Source organism: Mobula hypostoma, chromosome 21 (genome assembly GCF_963921235.1).
Source record: "Mobula hypostoma chromosome 21, sMobHyp1.1, whole genome shotgun sequence".
NCBI lineage: Eukaryota > Metazoa > Chordata > Chondrichthyes > Myliobatiformes > Myliobatidae > Mobula > Mobula hypostoma.
In genome coordinates this window covers 30241480-30265097 of record NC_086117.1, presented here as the reverse complement: position 1 = coordinate 30265097, position 23618 = coordinate 30241480, and the positions used below count along the sequence as shown (strand labels likewise).

General features: G+C 40.8%; 1 protein-coding gene across 1 annotated transcript in view; it reads right to left on the bottom strand.

The window, feature by feature from the left end:
* The window catches only part of LOC134359926 (pappalysin-1-like), a 365925-nt gene that overhangs the window by 78164 nt on the left and 264143 nt on the right, over positions 1-23618 (bottom strand). The window contains exon 20 of the mRNA XM_063073788.1: positions 14639-14710. Within this exon, the coding sequence (XP_062929858.1) occupies positions 14639-14710 (72 nt within the window). The remainder of the gene's footprint in view (positions 1-14638; positions 14711-23618) is intronic.

The window sequence follows — 23618 nt, the reverse complement described above, 5'->3', positions numbered from 1 at the left end:
TGAACGAGTATGATGGAACCGTATCAATTATCTGCACTGCAATTCCTCTGTAGCTGTTACACTTTATTATACATTGTTATTGTTTTACCTGGTTCCTCCTTGATGCACTATGTAATGATTTGATTTGTATAAACTATACACAAGATAAGCTTTTCATTGTATCTCGGTACTTTGACAGTAATAATCCAATTCCAACTCAGCAAGACCTTTCAGCTGAGGTTGGCTGATTTATTAATTTACAAATGTTCTCTTTAGAATAGCACAAGGACCTTATTTTTAATGTTCCTTTCCAGCATGTGTTTTCCTCCCTTTCTGGTTGGCAGTGAATCTGTGGGAGTGTAGTAGTGTAGGGCTGTCAGCACCCTTTGTATTTTGAACAAGCACAACTTCTTCAACCTTGGAAACAAACCTTAAGTCTATTTGGCAAGACGTCAGTTCTTGTGCAGTGGTAACACTGCTGAATCTGAATGCAATCCCTAATTAAGCAACCTCAGCAAATTGCATTTCTGGAGAATTACAATACTGTCAGTAACACTGCCTCTCAAATAATTCTCTGTCAGAATTTACCATGGTTCTCAATGAAAGTCCCTTCATCTGGCATTGCCAGAGTTTAAACTGGTGATGTTATCTCACACCCCATTGTATATGTCATTGGCTGTTCCTGCTTTGCAGTGGTGAACTCTCCTTGGACTCCTGCAGGGCATTGTGGACTTCTGTGCACTTCCAGCCCTCAGGCTGGCAAACCTGCTGAGTGAGGCCGGAGTCACAGAACCCTACAGCACAGACACAGGCCTTCAGCTCAGCTTGTCCATGCCGACCTGATCTTCTGCTTAGTTCCATCTACCTGCACCTAGACCCAATACGCTCTGTTCTGGTTAGTTAGGACCAGTACACTTGGGCTCCATTATGTGGCTACCCCAATTAGCCAAAGCATCACAGAAGTACTTGAAAAGGTATAAAAAGGACAAACTGAGTAACAAATTATGTATTAAGTGAATTACAAAAGAAATTGGAACACTACCAATAGTACCACAATACTATAAAATAGTTATCGCTGGAGGAATTCATCTAGTTTACGCAATAAACAAAGTCAGCACAGACACCTAGTGCAGAAAATGGACTGCCTTCATACAATGCTGTCGTGATTGCATCCTCCAAATATTCATTTCATTGTAACATCAAGATGATTGTCAATACCTTCAAATTTTTCGCAGTTCATAAGTTGTTGAAGTAGTGAAATTGTTTCATTGTCACTCCCAGTTGTTTCTGGCATCTCCAAACCTGAGTGCTTGAAGCCGCAGTGAGCAAAACGTTTCCGAATTGTCTTACTGCTTATTTCTCACCAACTATCAGAGACAAAAGTCATAAACACAAAAAATTCTGCAGAGGCTGGAAATCGGGGACCGCTTCGTCAAGACCCCTCGTAATTGGGAAGACCATTTTGTTGAGTACCTCTGCTCCACCTGCCAAAAGCGGAACTTCCAGGTGGCCGAACATTTCAATTTCGATTCCCATTCCTGTTCTGATATGTCTGTCTGCGGCCTCCCCTTGTGCCCTGATGAGACCTCCCTAAGGGTGGAGGAGCAACACCTTGTATTCTGTCTGAGTATCCTCCAACCTAATGGCATGAATATTGATTTCTCCTTTCAGTAAAAAAAATTCCCTCCTGCTCCTCTTCTTCTATTCCCCCTCTGGCTTCTTACCTCTTCTCCCCTGCCTATCAACTTCCCCTGGTGCTCCTGCCCCTTCCATTTCTCCTATGGTCCGCTAGATTTCTTCCTTTCCAGCCCTTTACCTTTTGCACCCACCTGGCTTCACCTATCATCGTCTAGCTGTCCGCCTTCCCCTCCCGCCACCTTGTTATTCTAGCGCCTTCCCCCTTCCTTTCAGGTCTCGGCCTGAAACATTAACTGTTTATTTCCATGGATGCTGCCTGACCTGCTGAATTCCTCCAGCAGGTTGAGTGACAAAAATCATTTATTTTCAAATACAAATTCACGTAACTGATGTACTATTTAAAAACAATTCCCTCTAAGCATGGTGTGGCGCCTAACAGCCACACAAGTGCGCGTGACTGACACTGGTTAGAACCTGCTTGGCAACTGTCTCCTGCCTCAGTTAAGTGACATGTATCCAAATAAACGAAAGAACTCCTGGCAATTTTCTCAATTAGTTTTTTCAGAGTTGTACCAAATAAGCGGCTGCCCCAATTAACCGATGGCCCAATTAATCAGAATCCACTGTACTTTCAAACCCCTCTCACCTACGTACCTGTCCAAACTTTTCTTAAATGTTATAATTGAACCTACATTCATCACTTACACTGGCAGCTTTTTCCACTCTTGCACCACCCTCTGAATGAAGTTCCAAGATTCAAGATTGTGTAATATCATTCCCAGGACCCAAGTGTAAAGGAGAACAAAATGATTGTTGCTCCAGATCCGATGCAGCACGCAAAAAACACAATAATAAAAAAAAACTAACTATAAATATAGAAGATAGCTTACATACAAAGATTGGTTCCATGTCCATAAAGTGATGATAGGCACAGGAGTGTCTGTACATAAGGTGATTCTGACAGGAAATGGTGATGGGGGTGTGGAGGGGTGGTTTAGTGGGTGGAGGTGTTGATCAGCCTTACTGCTTGGGGAAAGTAACTGTTTTTGAGTCTGGTGGTTTGGGCATGGATGCTATGTAGCCTTCTCGCTAATGGGAATGAGTCAGAGTCCGTGAGCAGGGCGGGTGGGATCCGTCATGATGTTAACGGCCCTTTTCTGCGTCGTTCTGTGTATATGTTCTTGATAGAGTAGGTTGATGCCAGTGATGCATTGGACAGTTTTGACATCCTGTTGTTTCCGTACCATGCAGTGATGCAGCATGTTAGGATGCTCTCTGCTGCGCATCTGTAGAAAGATGTAAATATTGATGTGCATCGTCCAGATCTCTTCAACCTCCTCAGAAAGTAGAGGTGTTGGTGCGCTTTCCTGACTCTGTAGGATATGTTCTGGGACTATGAGGGGTTGAGCAAGATGTGCACACCCAGGAGTTTGAAACTGCTCGGGATTTTCACTGCTGTGGCTCCGATGTAAAGAGGGTTGTGAGTGGAGCAAGTTCTCCTGAAATTGATAACCATCTCCTTTGTCTTGTTGACATTGAGAAGGAGGTTATTTGCCTGGCAGCAGGCCTCGAGCTCTGCTGCCTCTCTTTAGGCCATCTTTTCATTGTTGGTGATGGGCCCCACCACAGTTGTGTCATCAGCGAACTTGAGAACATGATTACTCAGGTGTTTGGCCGTGCGGTCATGTGTGAGCAGAGTGTACAGCAGTAGGCTCAGCACACGGCCCTGGGGACAGCTGCTTTGAGGATGATGGGGAGGAGCCTGTGCTTGATTTTTTGGTGTGTCAGGGCCAGTTGCATGACAGATGCTGTTGCATCTGTCGTGGAATAGTTCTGTTGGTAAGCACGTTGGTTAGTGATATTTAGAGCATCACAAGAGCGGCTTCATTGGTACAGTTGACGTTGCTTTTCCTTGTATAGTCAGTGATGCCCTTGATCGACAGCCACATTCGCTGGGGATCATTATCAGATGGGTATTCCTGAATTTTTTGTGCACAGGTGGCCTTTGCCCACTTGATGCCTAAGATGAGGTGTCTTCTGGCTGTTCTGAGAACTTCTGTGTCCAGGCTGGAAGGCAGCCTCCGGGCTTTTAGTACGGTGTGCAGCTCTGCATTCAGTCAGGGCTTCTGGTTGGGCTATGAGATGACCGTTCTTGAGGTAGCAATGTACTTACATTCCCCTGAAGTACCTCACCTTTCACCCTAAACCTATGACCTCTAGAGTATGGGGTGTCAGGGAGGGGTAGCACCTCTGGTGGGGGAACATGTTGTGTCCTTTTCAAGGTGGTTAGTTTACCTTTGGTCCCCACCTGGCACTCAGCTCTCACCTGTGGCTCCCCGTAGCTGTTTGCATGCAACAGCGGCCACACCCCGGGCAACGGCTTCGACAAGCCAGCTAAACCAGGTGAGGGCAGCCGACAGATCTCAAACCCTCGGTGAGATAGGGAGTTGTCTATCCCAGCATGTGAAGACAGACTCCTGCGGACTGAGCGGACGAGACCTCTGGAAGGTCCAACGGTCAAGAAGGCGGTCTCTGCAAGCGTCGTGGAACGTGTAGAGCAGGACAAGACACAGAAGACTTCCTGGTCATCCACTGCGCCTAGTCCCATCTCCAGCCGTCTCGACTCCGTCTTACCACTGGATCCAGATGGGAATTGGGAAGGGAGTGAGGCTGACGCTGCACAACTCTCCCTCACTTAAATCCAAATGACGCGCTAGTCTCGACACCACCATAATGGTGTCAAGGTCCTCATCGACACTGATGATGGACAAACACAAAAAAATGACCTCTCGTTCTAGTCTCACCCAGCCTGAGAGGAACTGCCAAAACTACTCTAGGTTAAACTGGATGAAAGCACATTAACCCAAATTAAATGAATGGAGAAAATGTTAACTGCCAAAAAAAAAGATAAACAATGTTTATTTTTAAATTTCAATAAATTGCTTACCTGCTTTTAAATTGTTTTTTTTTAATTGTGCATATACATTTGCAAGATCGAAGAAGATGGAGGTGTATAGCCGCCAACCGCGGACTGGGGACGGCACCCACTGACTGACTGATACATTTGTGGTATTTGTGTGTGTGTGTGATTGAGTATGAATGTGTGTGCATTCATGTGTCTATATTTGTGAGTGATTATTTTGACTGAACAGATCTAAGGCAAAGACATTAACAAGCATTTAATTTGAGCAAAGGATTGACAACTGTTGAAATGGAACTTGGCCAGGGTAGGGAGGGGGTGCAGCCTCACCACTTGCCAAAGCCATTCTGTGAGTGCAGTCGACTGCTTGTGATGAGGTAGTCACATGTAATATTTAACCAAACTGAAGAACTTGGAAGCAGGCTGCCTACAAACTAATATGCATAGGCCATTCTGGAGAAGTAGTGTGCCAACTGGTATCCTGGAAAAAATGAGGATCTTTCCTAAGAAACTGCGTCACCTCCTACTGGATACCACAGAATCAAGGACAGTTTCTACTCTGCCGTTATTGAATGACTCCTTGGTATGATTAGATGGACTCTTAACCTCACAGTCTACCTTGTTATAATCTTGCACTTTATTGACTGGCTACACTGCATTTTCTCTATCGCTTTACACTTTATTCTGCATTCTGTTAATGTTTTACCTTGTTCTACCTAATGCAGTCTGTATGAACAGTATGCAAGACAAGCTATTCACTGTACAATAATGAACAAATACCAATTCTAATTTCAATTTGAGCTGAGCTCCTTTGGTCGAAACTGATCCCTTTACCATTAAAAAGGAAACTAATATTTTGCCATTGTCCATCCGACTTTGGTGACCAATTGTTATCGTGGTTCCCTGTGAGTTCAGTGTGATTTATTCTGTGAAAGTCATCGACAGTAAAGTGATTTTGCATCTCCTGTGGTTATGAAAGGTACCATATAAGAGCAAATGCCTGAAAATTGCACTCTGTAACACAACATTTTTGTGTGCTATATGAAGGAATTTAATCAAGAACTTCATTGTGCAGGTTGTTTTGGTGTCACTTGCACAAAATTCATTCAGGCTTTTCCCTCTTCATGAAGTAATGAAGTAGCCCTTCTCTAGACCTCTATAACCCACTTATGGCTTCCTTAAAATAGACTAACATAACCTGGTGTGTAGTTTAAAAAAATGGCACATGATCCTTCTGGAAATAAGCTCCGAGTATTATTTACTTACCTTTATTTTCACTGCTCAGCATATAGAACTTCCAGCCAACTACCGACTTACCCAGAGGTGACCCAATCCAAACACCACGGTCCTGACATTTTTCATCCCTTCTCCTACCCTCCCCACACACTGAAGCTTTGACATTCCCTATGCACCTATCCAAACCATGATTTACAAACTGGAACCTCATTGCAAACTCAGCCGTGGTGGACATAATTCTGGAATGGGCTCATCTAAATTCCCAAATTTCCTTGGGCCTAGTGTGCAATGAAATACAACTGGATTCCGCACTCAGGTAAACGCATGCTGGCTGTGCACATGTGCGCCCCCAGCTTACTGGTGGTGACAGCTGTATTTTAATTCAACCACTGGCTATCAATGTTCTTCTAATTTGTAATGACCAGTATAATTTCTTATGCTGTGCAGTTTTTTTCCCTGTGACAACAACATGTGCACACTGAATAATTTCTTCAATTAAAACAGTATAAATAAACCAGACATATCATCGCAAACTCCACGTTCTTAACACCGTCTGCAACAGAAACTGGAAAGAGAAATGTGATTGTGTACGATCGTGAAATATACTTAACATTCCAACGAGGTAGAGAGTGACAACCTTTTGTGCGCAATTTAAATTGCTCTGTGTGCTTGTAGCAAAAGATATTTGTGTGCACACACCTTAATAGGGAACATTGCTGGCTATTCTTCACTTACCAGCAGAGATCACAAGGAATGTAACTGGAAAAGAAAACCTGGCTTCACGTGCTCCTTTCTGGTTTGTTTGGAGACTTTGGTAGTTGGGAGAATAGGTAAAAGTTGCAGGTGAGTCTTGAGGGGCTGGAGGCAGTCTTATGAGGGGAGGAGGAAAGGGAGTCACTGTTGAGGCCAGTATTAATGACTTTCTACTGAAACCAACCTCATACTTGTAAATGTACTTGAGAACTTCTAAGATGTGATGATGTCGTCAGTGATTGGCAAAGTTGACAGGACAATTGAAGGAGCTTAGACATTACATTCTTGAATAGAAAAGTACAGAATTTCTACTCAACCCAGCAGGACAGAATTTATCTCTATCTAATTTAATACTTGTTAGACGTATTTTTGAAGAACTAATTCAATACACAGCTGCAGTAAAATGTAATTTCAGTACCAAACTACAATTGTCCTCAATATCCACGGGCTCAAGGAATTCATATTTGTTTTCCCAGGAGCCTACTGTAAACTAGAGTTGATATGAGAGATCGAGTATAACTTCCTACTGTAAATAAGGACTTCTCCCACCTTCCCTTTGATGAAACAGTCAGAGCTTTGTGCCTGAAAATGATTTTGATACTAGCTACAAATTTGCTCATGATTGTTGATCTGTGCCTCATAAAAAGAGCCACTGCCTTCAGGTGAGTCAGAAAAAGATGGCAGAAAATAGTGGAGGGGAGGAAGAAGGTGATTTTTTTGAAAGGTTGTTTTCCTTCCCCCCACCGCCCGACCCCCTTTCATTCCATCATGCCAAATAGCACATAACCAGTAACTGCACACAGTGCCTCTTTATTAGGTACACCTGTACATCTGCTTGTTAATGTAAATATCTAATCAGCCAATCAAGTGACAGAAACTCTTATGTATAAAAGCACGCAAACATGGCCAAAAGGTTCAGTTGTTGTTCTGACCTAACTAACATCAGAATAGTGAAAATCTATGATTAGTGACTTAGACCATGGAATAATTGTTGTGCCAGACAGGGTGGTTTGAGTATCTCAGAAACTGCAGATCTCCTGGATCTTCACACACAACAGTCTCCAGAGTTTATAAAGAAAAGTGTGATAACTAAAAAGAAACATCCAGTGAGCAGTTGATTCTGTGGGTAGAAAATTGTTAATGAGAAAGATCAGAGGAGAACAGCCGGACTGGTTCAAGCTGACAAGAAGACAACAGTAATTCAATGAACAAAGAACCATGCATTACAATAGTGGTGTGCAGAAAAGCATATCTGAATACACAACACGTGAAATCTCAAAGTAGATGGGTTACAGCAGCAGAAGATCATGAGCAAACAGTGGTTGCTTTATTGGTCAAGAGATACCTAATAAAATGGCTACTGGGTGTATTTTTTAAGCAATGAGTCTATGATTGTAAATATTTTGAAATGATTTTAGTGTTGTTGACCTGATATTTCATTGCTTATTATTTTGTTTTCCTTTAATACATCTAGGCAGCTGAAAGAGACAAAAAGAAAATCATAAAATCTGTACTAAGTACTTGGCATTAGTTCTTTTTTGAGCAATGTAAATGTGCCAGGTATGCAATTAGCATTTAATTTTATTCCTGGGTGTTGCAAAGGTTGGGTCTGAGACTGCAGATGGAATTTTGCCGTATGAGCCAATTGTCAATCATGCTATTGCAATCATTTTTGTAAAATGTATATTTACTGTCACTACCCTTACAGAGGAAAAAGAACCATGTGTGCAATTACTTTTCTGCTTCTCATCCTCTGCACTGTATTCCTTCAGGAACATGAATGGAGAAATGCTTCCAGCTATGTTCCCTCTGAGGAAACCCCGGAGAAACATTCCTTTATTTTCCCCTCACCCTAACAGGGTCAATGGAGATATCTTTTCCCTCTGCATATCTCATCAGGAAGGTCAAATATGATCTGACATGTTTCCCGTCTGGGTGTAAATGCATTCATTTAATACTGAAAGTTAATGGATTTCATTATTTTGTCATTAAAATTTAAAGCAAAATTAGCCTCTTATTGCCTTGAGAATACATAACCTTGGCTCACATACTATTTATATCTAATCATTACTTACATTCATGAAGGATTTTATTACTATGTGAGCTCTCCCAAAGGATATGTTAAATCATTCCTGTGTTGAATGCATGTCCTGCATTTCTAGAGAGCTTGTCTGCTAATTCAATTCTGAGCTGGAAATAGCTGCTGATTTCTATTTAAGCAGAACATCCAGGCCCACACAGTACACCTGCAAAGTTCACAATCGCATGCCAACCTTCACCCGGCCCTGGAAACCTCCTTTGACCTTTTAGATGCCAAGACCTTCTGTTTTTTGTTACATCAGGAAAGGAATAAAAATTACTGATGATGAGAATACGTGCATTGACACATGGTAACCTAGCAAGCCTATCCCATATTTCTACCCCGGTGTTAGCAGATGTCACTGATATAGAGGCTGGGGTAATGTGGTTGGTTTTGTATCCTATGGGAGGTATGGAAGTATTGACCAATCCCCCCAGCCAAGATCTGGATTGATATCCAAAAATCCCTGAAAGTGCGTCCAGATGAATGCACGCACAGGCACTGCAAATTCCATCAAAACTACAGTAAGTGTGATGGTTTAACAAATCTCGGTTAACTCACTGCTAACACTTGTGTACAATAGCCACATGGACAAGTTACTCCCAGAACACAACAGAGACCTATGACTCTGTATCCCAGAGCGCAATTGGGTTTTGCAGAGGGGAGGAGACCTGGGTGTGTTAGGATGGGTAAAGTGGGAAATATGCACATATGCATTGTCCACAAAGCATGTCGTATCAGTAATCTGCCTCTTTGCTATGCTAATGACAAAGGACCTAGAAAGATTGGATTAAATTTATGCACACTGCACTGGGTAAATTGAGTCTCAGAGCAATTAAGGAGAACAGAGTAGGACTAAGATCACAAAATAAATTTACTAATCTGTATTGCAGGCAGAAAAGCTGAATTTAATTTATGACCCTGCATTGTAAATCATCACATTACCCTAAATCCCTTCCATAGGGCTTTCTTTGGCTCTTGTACAAAAAAAAATGCAAAGCTATATGAGGTCTCCATAAGTGGAGATATAAATCTATGAATTGTAACTATATATTGCTCTTACCGTGCAGGTAATAAGAATTCACTTCTGAAATTATGATATTAACCCTCCCAGAACCAAACTGCATTTCTTTTACCCAATGAAATATATTTGATTTACACTAATTTACGTTTGCCTTTTGGTGTGAAGGAGCCACCAAAATATTAAGGAATACATATAATTTTCCACTGATACAACAGTACTAAATATATTTGTGTAAAATTTGTTGTTACTTGAAGTTTGCATCATAGTTGGAGTATTTGATAGGAAGGTTTAATTTAGCCGCATTAAGCAAACATACAATATTCGAAAGCTATAAGAACCTGTTTTAGAAATCCTAAGGTAGACTTTGGCAGTGGGATGGTCTAAATTGGACAATACAGGCAGCTCCCAGGTTACATAAGGGTTCTTTCCACCAGAACTGTACGTAAACTGATTTCTTTCTAAGTAAGAACATTTTCAAAGGGAGTAGATTAACATGAACATGTGTTTGATGTCTTCCTTGTATTGTTACAATGGAACAGAATCAGAATGTCCAATGTGCATTGGCTGGTTTTGAGGTCTTAGAGTATTAATGGATACGTTGTCTGGTGGAACAAGGATAAATAGCAGAGGCTGGCCTTGCCAGTTTCCAAAGCAAATCTCCTAAGTGGTCTCCCGCTGTGAACTGGCTACATCATTCTTAAAGATAATGCATCTGTTGATTACTGTGGGAAGGTTCCATGTAAACCGTTTTTTGAAGACCTATTGTCTTTTGATTGGACTACCTGCTAACCCTATTCCATAACTCCTGAAGATGTTTGCATTTGCTCGCTATAGCAACTGCTCTGCCCTTGACCACTGGAAACTGCAGAGAATTCTAGACACAGCTGACCACATCACAGAAACCAGTCTACCCTCCGTGGACTCTGTCTATGCTTCCTGCTGCCTCAGTGAGGCAGCCGATATAATCACTTTTCTCCTCTCCCATCAGGCAGGTGATACAAAAGCCTGAAAACACATGCAACCAGGTTCTAGGACAGCTTCTACCCCGCAGTTATATGACTACTGAATGGTTGCCTTGTGCAATAAGATGGACTCTTGACTATACAATCAATCTCATTAAGGTCTTGTATCTTATTGTCAACTTGCACTACACTTTTTCTGCGGCTGTAACACTTCATTCCGCATTTTGTTGTTGGTTTACCTTGTTCTACCTCAATGTATTGTGTAATGAATTGATATGTATGTATAATATGCATGGCAAACTTTACATTATAGCTCAGTACATGTTTCAATAATAAACCAATTGTATTTCTGTAACTGACTTTACTGTCTTGAAAATGGTTAACAATTATGGGAGAATTTATGTAAACTGGACTTCCATAAGTCAGGTCTTCTATAACCTGGAGAGACATTAGAGTAAGTTTATAGTTTGTGTTTTATTTTACCTTGCCATTATTTTGTTTCAGTGAGCTTAAGTAAATCTTGCAATGAGTGATATTAATTGGATATATATAAATTGAGTGCCAGCTCCTAATACCACAATTGTATATGGTCAATGAATTGAAAATATACTGTATATAGTAAGAAAGAAAACCTCTTTTCATTGAAAATATACTGTATATAGTGAGAAAGAAAACCTCTTAGTCAAAAGAAAGCATAGCCCAGTATGTTTATGAAGAACAGCAATCATCTACAACTTCTGCATACGCCTTGAATTGAGTACTTTCACCATCAGAGCAAGAGTTTCTATTCTTTTATGGCGTACCCCTTGATGTTTAAAGTGCTATCTAAGTGTTCTGTCAGCATTTTAAAATATTTTGTTCACTGGATATTCTATTATCATTTTTATCAACTCATTTCTTGCATTTTTTTCACATCATGCCAGCCACAACTGCCAACCACCAAATCATTCACTGGTCTACCTTGGAAATCCTCTCTCTAAATGCCTTCACAGCTACAATTAAAACGTATCAGCTATGATTAAAGCGTTCTGCTGCATCATTTCTCTATGCTCTGGTCTCCATCCCCGAGTTCTCCAAACTGGACATGCCATACCTATACCTATCCCCCAGGAAACTGCTGCAGTTATGAGCAGGAGTCGCAAGCTTCATTTTATCTCACATTGAGTTTGTGAGATTAATAGAGTGTCTGAATGGAAATGTTGTGAAGGAATCTGGGCACGCACTTAGAATAGCAAGGTTTTTTTTTACTGAGCCCCATAAATGATAGGTTGGCACCTGACAGAGCTATCAATACTGAGACACATACACCTCAGAGATGTTACAGTGTGAGGAATGGGAAGTGAGTGGGGCTGGCAAGTTGAGCAGTGATTACCCCAGCCCATCCATGTGGCTATTTATATTGTCTGCAACAATGGGGACCTGGACTTGTGCAAAGAATAGGCAACATTTTTCCAGAAGGAAGTAGAGGAAATTAAAGATCTGCAACTTCAAAGGAATTCGTATACATTGCAGAGGATTCCCTGAAGGACAAAATGGATGGTTTTGCTTACTAGTGCTCTAATTTATGAGGAGGAACTTGCAGTTGAACTTCTTTTCACTGTTGAGGAAAACCTGGTCTGTATATTAAGGTTGAACGGGCCATTAAACTTTGACCATGGTTGTAAAACCATTCTAAAATTAAGAAAGTTTAAACAGGCTGCATAAAATATATATTTCAATCTGTTTATGTAGTGAATAAGTAGAACAAGCATTTAAATCTGCAACAGAATTTGATTTTCATGGTTAACTCAAAAGAAAGTTCACAAATACTAGTCAGAATTGACATTTGAGATCACGGAAAGGAGTTAGTCAATACTGATTGAGAACTCTGAGGAGTGTGGAACATTAAATGCTATGATACTTTGATGTTTAGTCAAGACACCAGAATCTCACCTGTGGAAACCATGAGTTGGCTAATCCGGGGATATAAATAAATTTCAAGTCAAATGCTGCTCCAAGTTTGCAGGTGGATGCAATGCTCAATACATGAATTTGTGGTTGTGGTCAAAGATAAATGGCTTCAGTCTTGCTTGTCATGATTTGATGGAAAATTTCTACATGTCTAGAATAATGCGAATGATGGTGAAGTGAGTCAGATGTTGTTCACAAGCATGTGGAGACTTGCGTGATTCTTTTGAATACTGATGTCCAGGTACCATTTAAATAGGGAAGAGATGGGGGAAGGTGTGGATAAGGATTACTCTTTGGGGAGACGTGGTGCAGAAGTAGGAAGAGAGGCCATTGCAAGTTATTCCATGCCTTCCCTCAGGATCAATAAAGTATGACTATAAAAGTTGAGCATAATCCCACCCTATTGGAGACCAGGATGGTGTGATTAACATGTCAAAGGTCAGGCTGGGAATAATTAAAAAAAAAACAAAATTTATGAAAGGTAAAGTAACATTTAGCCCTGAATATCCAAAGTTTTCTTTGAAATATGTAGTTCCTGACTTCAGTGCTTCCTAGCCTTTCTATATTGCTGCCTACATTCTCCAAATCTACGATCCTTCTGGTTGTGTTCACTATTCTTCTCATGACATTACCTGAGATTTTAAAAGCAAAAACAGAACAGCTGATGTTTGAGATATGGAGAAAAAACAGAAAATACTGGGAATATCGAGCAGGTATGATAGCACTTGTGATGAGAATAACAAAATTAACTTATTAGGTCAATGATCTTTCTGCTTTCAGTTTGTAGGATGAAAAGAGGAAATCCAGTACATTTTAATGTCATGGAACTATGAGTTCACTGTATGTCAAGCAGCCTCAATAGAAAGGAATAAAGAGTTGATGTTTTGGACCAAATCCCTTCTCAGCCTGAAACATCAACTGTTTATTCATTTCCATGGATGCTGCCTGACCTGTGGAGTTCCTTCAACATTTTGTAGGTGTTACTCTGGATTTCCAGCATCTGCGGAATCTCTTGTGGTTATGCTTTCACTGTCAGCCCAGGGTTAGTGTGTGAGTTAGAGGGGTTGATGATAATGCGTTACCATGCACCTGCTGCACCTCACCTTAGTTAGTGGTAGAGTCCACCCAAAAAGTGTTGAGAACTTGCTGTCGGAGTCTATGTCAGTAGATAGAAGACAGTGCAGCCATAAAACAACAGTGGTGGAAAGAGCGGATGTTTGAGTTGCTTTATGGAGTGGCAGTCAAACATGCTGCGTTATGTAGCATACACTTTTCTTCAAGGAGACACATTCAGAAGAGCAATTATAATATAACAGTAGGTAGTCTGGAAATCTTATCAGCTGACAAACTTATCTCCAAAAAAGGTATTCCATGTTTAAGAAAGGTAAAACAGCCTTTCTTTATAACAAAACACAGACCTGTGTGGCAGCATGTGAAGTGTATCTGGTGACAAAGAGATAGAAAAGCTGAATTCATACCACAGCCTAGAGAGTGATTTCGTTCATTAAACTCCCTGCTAACTATACACTCTTACATGATTATTATGTTCTGTAGGATCTGGTTATTTATTTAAAGGATTACATTATGCATTTGCCCAACCATACCAAAATTGATATTCCGCTGCATAGAACTTAAAAGTATTTCACCACATTTCAGTTCTGATACATCACAACGTTTTTTACCTCAGGATCAGATTGTTGGGTCACATTAGGCATGATATCTTATTACTAAGACGTGCAGAAGCAGCTGAACCTTAATAAATGTTTCAAACAAGCAGCTGGTTCTTTACTAACCCATTGAGACAGGCTCAGTTTTACAATTATTATGTTTGTCAACAGTTTGGTCAGCTAGGTGCATCAGATGAACTTCCATGGTCAAACCCTTTGCCAAAAGGTCTCCAGCTTCTGTGGATGGATAATGCTGTACTTTTCATATAAAGGTAACAATAATGTTCCTATACCTTGACATAAGTCCACATGTGTACATTTAAATACTCAAAGTAAATTTTCTTTTACCATTGTAGTAAATATAATAGGGCAACACGGAGCATTTTTGAAGTTTGCAATGAAAGCCTTCAATTATGTAAAGAATCTTACCTCACATGATTTAATGCAGCGGATTATTTCAGGTTGTGGGTACCATGTAAGTCCTGCTGTACAAACTATACTCTGTAAAGAGAAAAACGGATGGTCATTACCAACATTGCATTCAAACTAAGCTCTGCTATCAGTATGAAATCAGTTTTTGTTATGGGAATATCTGGATGTTTTGACAATACTAATTTACTGTACCAGTATGCAAATATAAAAGAAGTCATACAAATTTCTCCTTGTTTCCATAGACTAATCAACCGAACAAGATTTAAGTGATGTTGAGTAGGTTTGTAACTTCTCTGCCTAATACTATTTCGTGTTGGCAATCAGTCAATCATAGCTGAGAGAACATTTGCCTTTTTTTAATCACTAAAGGGCAAAAAGTTGAATGTGAGAATAAGATAACAACAACTTCTTACACAATGTCAGCAAAATCAAGGAGCTGATTATAGACTTCAGAAGAAGGAAACTAGAGGTCCATGAGCCAGTCCTCATCAGAGGTGGAGAAGGTTAGCAACTTTAAAATCATAGGTGCTGTTATTTTGTGGGAACTTGGCCCAGCACGTACGTGCAATTATAAAGAAACCACAGCATTGCCTCTACTTCCTTCAGAGTTTGTGGAGTTACAGCATGAAATCTAAAACTTTGACCAACATCTATAGGTGTGCAGTGGAGAGTTTATTGACTGGCTGCATCACAACCTAGTATGGAAACACCAGTGCCCTTGAACGGAAAATCCTACAAAAAGTAGTGGATATGGTCCAGTCCATCATTGGTAAAACTCTCCCAACCATTGAGCACATCTACATGAAACACTGTTGCAAAAAAGCAGCCTCCTTCATCATTGGAACCTCCCCTCCCACCACCACCACTATCCAGGAAATGCTCTCTTCTCACTGCTGCCATCAGGAAGAAGGTTTGCGAGCCTCAGGACTCACACCACCAGCTTCAGGAACAATTACAACCCCTCAACCATCGGATCTTGAACAAACTTCACCCAACTTCGCTTTCCCCATCATTGAAATGTACCCACATCTTTAAAAGACTCTTTATCTCTTTTTCTTAATATTTATTGTTTATTTATTATTATTTCTTCTTTTTATATTTGCACAGTTTGCTGTCTTCTGCACTCTGGTTGAACATCCTAGTTCGGTGGTCTTTCATTGATTCTGTCATGGTTGTTATTCTATAGACTTAGTAGGTATGCCCACAATAAAATGAAGCTAAAAGTTGTACATGGTGACATTATATGTACTTCAATAATAACATTTCCTTTGAATTTTAAATGAAAAACATTGGTTATTTCAAAATGAATACAAGGTGACAATCTAAACAAATGTTGCAGCTGATTTTATGTTGTCAATGTTGGATAGCCAAGTGAATACAAGGAAGGAAAGTAAGTCAGTATTGGGTTCTGAAGCAAGTTTTTACTCACCACTTGAGCTCCAAACTTGAGATTTATTAATCACAAACTAGAGAAAATCTGCACATGCTGGAAATCCAAGCAACACATACAAAATTCTTGAGGAACTCATCAGGCCAGTTAGCATTAATGGAAAAGAGTAAACAATCAACATTTCGGGCTGAGCAGTCCTGATGAAGAGTCCCGGCCCGAAACGTTGACTGTTTACTATTTTCCAAAGATACTGCCTGGCCTACTGAGTTCCTCCAGCTTTTTGTGTGTGTTGCTGAGATCTATTAATTCCTGCTTTGTAATAGATAATATGCTGTGACTTTCATTTTGATTGCTATGATTATAGAACAAGAGTGTGATTAATACCTGGCATCGTATTGAATTGTAGACTGGAGCCACCTTAGTGTCCCTTTGCATAATGGTCTTAATGGATTGAATTTTAAATTTGCTTTTGCAAAGTAGTTTCAAAAGTTTCACAATCAGGTAATGGTCTTTATCACTATCCTCAGTCCGGATGATATAGTAGGTGGGGAGGAGAAAATGGCGGCGCGACGCAGCACGCGTGGCCACTCCGAATTGATATCGTATTTGTGAAGTAGGATGCCGTGTACAATCCTGATTTGATGGAGACAGCCGTGAAAAGCATGGAGGAACATCTGAAATGCCTGCTTCGCTGCCGCTGCTACTGTGTGATCGAGAATCTCCGGAGGGGAAGGCCCTAAATCCTCGGCTTTACCTATTGCCTGTTGCCGGGGCCGGGGTCGAAGCGCTCGGCAGAGATGGTGCTCGGTGTCGGAGAGCTGGTCGGAGGCTCGAAGTTTTTGGACGGACTCGGAGTCGGACTGTGGTCAGGTGCTTCCAGGATGCTGCATCGGCAAGTTTGCAGCGCTGGAAGCTCATGGCAGGAAGAGTTTTCTTCCTTCAACCGTCTGCGTGAGATGATGGGACCTTTGAGAGACTTTGAGACCGTTTTTACAGGGCCCATGGTCTGTTTTTCTATCAAATTACGGTATTGCTTGCACTGTTGCAACTATATTTTATAATTATGTGGTTTTTGTTAGTTTTTTCAGTCTTGGTTTGTCTTGTGTTTCTGTGATATCATTCTGGAGGAACAAATTGTATCATTTCTTAATGCATGCATTACTAAATGGCAATAAAAGAGGACTGCGTGTCCTCATAATCTAATCTAATCGAATTGTAAATGAAATAAATAAATACTTAATGTACTCAGCATGTAAAGTAGCTTATGTAGAGAAAGACAGAGTTAACATGTCACGTTGGGGCAGCGCCGAACTACAGTGCCAGTGACCTGGGTTCAATTCCTGCTGCTGCCTGTAATGAGTTTGTACGTTTCTCCCAAGATCACCTGGGTTTCCTCCAAGTGCTGGGGTTTCCTCCCACATTCCAAAGACGTATGGATTATTAGATTACTTACATGAGTGTAATTGGGCAGCACAGCCTCATTGGGCCAGAAGGGCCTGTTGCCCTGCTGTATCTCTACATCAGGGGTTCCCAACCCAGGTCCCATGGACCCCTCGGATAATGGTAAGGCTTCATGGCATAAAAGAGGTTGGGAACTCCTACTCTCGGTAAATAAGTCACTGACCTTTCACAAGAACTGGGACTCTAACAAATGAAGTACTACTTTGGTGACAGAATAAGAGGGGGACGGTGTGAAGAGCAGGAGGGGAGTCCTTGGATACAACACAGAGGACAGAGTGACACATGGTGCGAGCTAAAAGTAGGTAGTGAAAGACAGGACTAAAAGAGCTATAGGTAGGGCAAGGCAAATGAGATCTAAAATATTAGAAAAGAAGAAGGAAGTAAAATTGGGTGCTGGGAATGTGAGATACAAGACTTGAACTGACTTGTGAAAGATCATCACTTGTAAATGTTAATCTTTTCCTCTTGACAGACTTCCCTGGAACTGCTGAGGCCTACCAGGAATCTGAGTTCAGAGATTAATTGTTAAAACCATATTTTTAACATCACCCTTTTGTTGCTGGGTATAAACATAGTGGCTTAGTCATTTTACTGGTGTTTGATATTATCATTACAGTAAAACTTGGGTTTTAGTTTTATTCCCGTTGCAGAAAGAAGTTGCTTTGCAATATCCTTTCCTGAAAGATGTTCTTCTTTGAATGTTTGTATAGATATCCGATTGGTAATTGTTGAGAATCACATAATTGCCTTCAATGGCAAAAGAACAGAGCACCTAATGTCCACAAGATGTGTATAGTCAAATTGTAACTTTGCAAGTACACGTGTTGATCTTGAAGTGGATGTGTTATAGCAGCAGAAGACCACACTGGGTTCTACTTCTGTACCGAATAAAGTGCCAGTTGAGTGTGCGTGCCAATATGCTATATACATGCATTATTGTTATACACATAGGACCCTTGAATACACACTCATTTGAGAATGTGTACTTTGAAATGTATTTCCCTTTAACCTCCAATTTGAGGAGCAGAAAATGAATTCAAAAAGGTTTAACTCGCTATATGGTTTGTTTCATTAACTGCGAACTTTGGTACAGAAATCTTTCTTTTGATTTGTCCTTAACTGATTGAATGACTTCGCTGCTGCATTAATTCATGTTAGCATTTAAACTCCACCATCATTCCTATCTGACTAAATTTTTTAAAAAGCTTTCAGTGACAAAAATGAAATTGCCCAACATGGCAATCATCAATGATCACTGAGATCAGAATCGGGTGTATTATCGCTGACATCTGTCATGAATTGTGTTGTATAAGTTACAATATTGAATTGCACAAAAGCAGAATAGTGAGGTAGTGTTTAGGGGTCGAAGAATTATTCAGAAATCTGTTGGCAGAGGGTAAGAAGCTACTCCAAAAATATTGAGTGTGAGATGTTTTAGTGGACTAAACTGCAGCTTGTTTCGATCATTCATTATTTTTTATCAAACAGATGTAGTGTAATTTAAAACAAAATCAGAGAAAAGGAATATTTTCTACCATGTAAATAGCTGAAGCTCTTAAAGTCAATAAAAGATACAGGAGCCAAAACAGTCCTTAGGGGGAGCCCTGGACCAGAAAGAGAGTTCACTGTCAATCAAGTTTATAAACCTTCAGCTGGCAGTACATGCTTTCTTCAAGCGTATTGAATGGTGGAAAGAGGATTTTCAGTATTGTAGAATTATATTTCAGGCCAGTGAAACAAACACAAAGTTGCTTATGTTCTATAAACCCACTAGTGCACACTTCAAAAAATGTTAACTACAAAATAGGCAGCAGGAGAATGTAGAAAAACAGAAACTGTACAATATTCGATGACACATACAAGTAGTCTTTGCTCAGAACAATGTGTTTCTCATTGTTTACATGTTTAGCTCCTTTCTACTTGTTGTTTCAAGCTTTCCTCACATCTAACCTGCTCAGTATTAAACCAATGGTTGTGACACAGGCAAACTGTGAAATCTTGTAAATTTATTTTTGAGTAGAAAAAGTGCACTTTGTTCCAGTTTGCACAAGTGTTGCAAATCAGGTCGCCAAAAGACTGCAGCAATGAGATTACTTTCTTGCTCCTTGACGGATAGCTGTAAACACTAAGTGACGTTACTGAGTTTGTGAACCTGCTTACACAGAATCTGTTCAGTTTTGGTCTTTTGATGATTTGTTCAATCGAATCAGCAAAATGAGGAAAAGGAGAGAAGAAAAAGGAATTGGTACCTCAACACAATTACATAGGAGTTGATACTTTACCAATATTTATTGGCAAATATCTAATAAAGGAGCATTTCTGGAATCCCTTGTGACATCTAATTTCTGAACAACTGATTTAATGCAGTGCATCAACTCATAAACTAAGATCTTGCAGTGGTTGCATGTAGTTGCTGCCTAGCCACTAAATCCTACAAAATAATATCAAGGAATGAAAACTTTGCTTTCGAAAAGAAACGGGGTGGATGGTTGCAAGAAAACAATTCCACAAGCAAACACACAAAGTGAAAAGCATAAAGATTGATACAGAATATACAGATTTCAGTTTCAGCAAATAACTAGTTTATCGAATGTACATTTGAGATTTTTATTGCTTTCCCATTAATGAATGAATCATTCTCCAGCATTGACTTGTAGACTTCAAGTGACCCATCAAACTTCAATAAAGTTCTAACTATCTCTGGCCTGGGTTTCTCCTTTTCCAGTGTAGGTTACTGTCAGATGTCAGTTCAAAGGGATGTCTGGTGTTCAGCAACAAGAAAGATATTGCATTAACTAACAAGTACACACTGGATTTAAAGCAATTAAATCTGAAATGGTAAAATTTGAAAGAAGTATGTGAAATCCTTGTGGATTTAGTGAGAACTTCTAATGTATTTTACAAATCATTTCCTTTTATCCCAGCGCTTGAATCATAAGACCATAAGAGATATGAGCATAGTTAGTCAATTAGGCCCATCGAGTATGCTCCCCCATTTCATCACAGCTGATCCATTTTCCCTCTCAACCTCATTCTCCTGCCTTCTCCCTCTTGCCCTGACAAATGAAGAACATATCAACCTCTGCCATAAATACACCCAATGACCTGGCCTCCACAGCCACCTATGGCAAGAAATTCCACAGTTCACCCCCCCCCCCCATGGCTAAAGAAATTCTGCCTCAACTCTGTTCTAAATGGATGTCCCTTGTTTCATGGTAGGGAACCATGGCGTAAAAAGGTTCGGAACCCCCGCTGTACATTGAGGCAGTGCCCTCTGGTCCTAGACTGCCCCACTATAGGAAACATCCTCTCCATATCCACTCTGTCTAGGCCTTTCAACTTATGATAATTTTCAGTAAAATCCCTTCTCATTCTTCTAAATTCCATTGAGTACAGGCCCAGATCCATCTGTCATGGTTGCGTAATCCTGCCTTCAGAGTACCACTTCTTCTTTGGAATTTATCTGTCTTGAACCTTCCGAGTTTCTCCCAGAATCTCCAGCCATTGCTGCTCTGCCATCATCGCTGCTTGTATCCCCTTCCAATCAACTTCGGCCAGCTCCTCTGTCATGTCTCTGTAGTTCCCTATACTCCACTCTAATACTGATACTTCTGATTTTAGCTCCTCCCTCTCAAATTGCAGGGTGAGGTGTGTCATATTATGATCGTTGTCTCTTAATGGTTCATTTACCTTGAGCTCCCTATTCAAATCAGCTTCATAACACAACATCCAATCCAGAATATCCTTTCCCCTCATAGGCTCAACCACAAGCTGCTCTAAAAAGCATTCTTGTAGACATTCTGCAAATTCTCTCTCTTGGGATCCAGCATCAACATGATTTTCCAAATCTACATACATATTCTTTTTAATGATTTGGATGATTGAGATGATGGCTTTGTTGCAAAGTTTGCAGATGATATGAAGATAAGTGGAGTGGCCGATAGTTTTGAAGAAGTAGAGAGGCTAAAGAAGAGGGACAGATTAGGAGAATGGGCAAAGAAGTGGCCAATGAAATATAGTGTGGAGAAGTGTAAGGTCATACACTTTGGTGGAAGAAATGAAAGGGTTGACTATTTTCTAATACAAAAATGTGAGGCACAAAGGGACTTGAGAATGCTTGTGCGGGATTCCCTAACTTACAGATTGAATTCTGTGGTGAGGAAGGCAAATGTGATGTTAGCATTCATTTCAAGAGGACTAGAACAGAAGCAAGTATGTAATGTTGAGATTTCATAAAGCATTGGTGAGTCCCATTTGGAGTATTGTGAGCAGTTTTGGATCCCTTGTCTCAGAAAGGATGTGCTGAATTTGGAAAGGGTTCAAAGGAGGTTCTCAAAAATGTTTCCAGGTTTGAACATCTTGTCATATGAAGAGCATTTGACGGCTCTGGGCCTGTATTCACTGGAATTCAGAAGAATGAGGGGTGACCTCATTGAAACCTATCAAATGGTGAAAGGCCTTGATAGAGAGGATGTTTCCTGTGGTGAGTGTGTCTAAGACCAGAGCACACAGCCTCAGAGTAGAAGAGCGTCCTTTTAAAAAGGATTTGAGGAAGTATTTCTTTAGCCAGAGGGTGGCAAATCTGTTGAATTCTTTGTCGTAGGCAGCTGTGGAGGCCAAGTCTTTATGTACATTTAAAGCAGAAGTTGATAGATTCTTGATTGGTCAGGGCAAGACAGGATACCGAGAGAAGGTAGGAGATTGGGCCTGAGAGGTCAACTGAATCAACTATGATGAAATGGCAGAGCAGACTTGATGGGCCAAATGGCAGTATTCTACTCCTATGTCTTATGGTCTTGTATTGAAATACCCCATGACTATTGTAACATTGCCCTTTTGACATTCCTTTTCTATCTCCTGTCGTAATTTGTAGCCCATATCTTGGTAGTGTTCGGAGGCCTGTATATAACTCTTATCAGATGCTTTTTTATCCTTACAGATTCTAAACTCTCCCTACAAGGATTCTACATCCTTCTGATCCTATGTCACCTCTTTTCTAAGACTGATTTAATTTTTTACCAACAGAGCTACCCTACCCCCTCCTTACTTGCCTGTCCTTTTGATACAATATGTATCCTTGGATGTTAAGCTCCCAACTATGATCTTTTTTTAGCCACAACTCAGTGATGCTCACAGCGTGATAGCTACCAATCTCTAACTACAAGATAATTTACTTTATTCTGTATACTGCATGCATTCAAATATAGCACTTTCAGTCCTGTATTCATCACCCTTTTCACTTTGTCCCACTGTTACACTGCAACTCATCCCAATGACTGCAATTTTGCCCTATCATCTGCCTGTCCTTCCTGATAGTCTCACTGCATGCCACACGGCATCACGTTCTATACCAACCGCCCTATCCTCAGACCTATCACTCTGGTTCCCACTCTCTGCCAAGTTAGTTTGAACCCTCCCTGAGAGTTCTAGCAAACCTGCCCGCATGGATATTGGTCCCTCTCAGTTTTGGGTCCTTCCCCAGAAGAGATCCCAATGATTCAGAAATCTGAAACCCTGCCCCCTGCACCAGTTCCTCAGCCATGCATTCATCTGCCAGGTTATCCTTTACTTACCCTCACTGGCATGTGGCACAGGCAGTATGCCACAGATTACCACCTTGGAGGTCCTGTTTTTCAGCTTTCTGCCCACCTCCCAAAATTCTGTCTTCAGGACCTCTTCCTTTCTCCTGCCTATTTCATTGGTGCCAATATGCACCTAGACCTCAGGCTGCCTACGCTCCCCCTTTAGAAAGCAATGGACCCAATCCAATACGTCCCTGACCCTGGCATCTGGGGGGCAACATGCCATCTGGGTGTTTCTTTCACACCCATAGAATTTTGTGTCTACTCCTCTAAATACGGAATCCCTGATCACTACTCCAGTCCTCTTCTGTACCTTTCCTTTGTGAGCCACGGTACCAGAGACCCAGTTGCTGTAGCTCCCCTGGTAGGTTGTTCTCTCTCCCCCCCGCCCCCCCAAACAGTATCCAAAGTGGTACACTTATTATTGAAGAGTATGCTGCATTGGCTGTCCATTTCCTTTCCCTCACCTGACAGTCACCCATACCTCTCTCCTGCAACATAGAGGTATCTACCTCCTTGTAGCTCCTTTCTATCACTTCCTTAG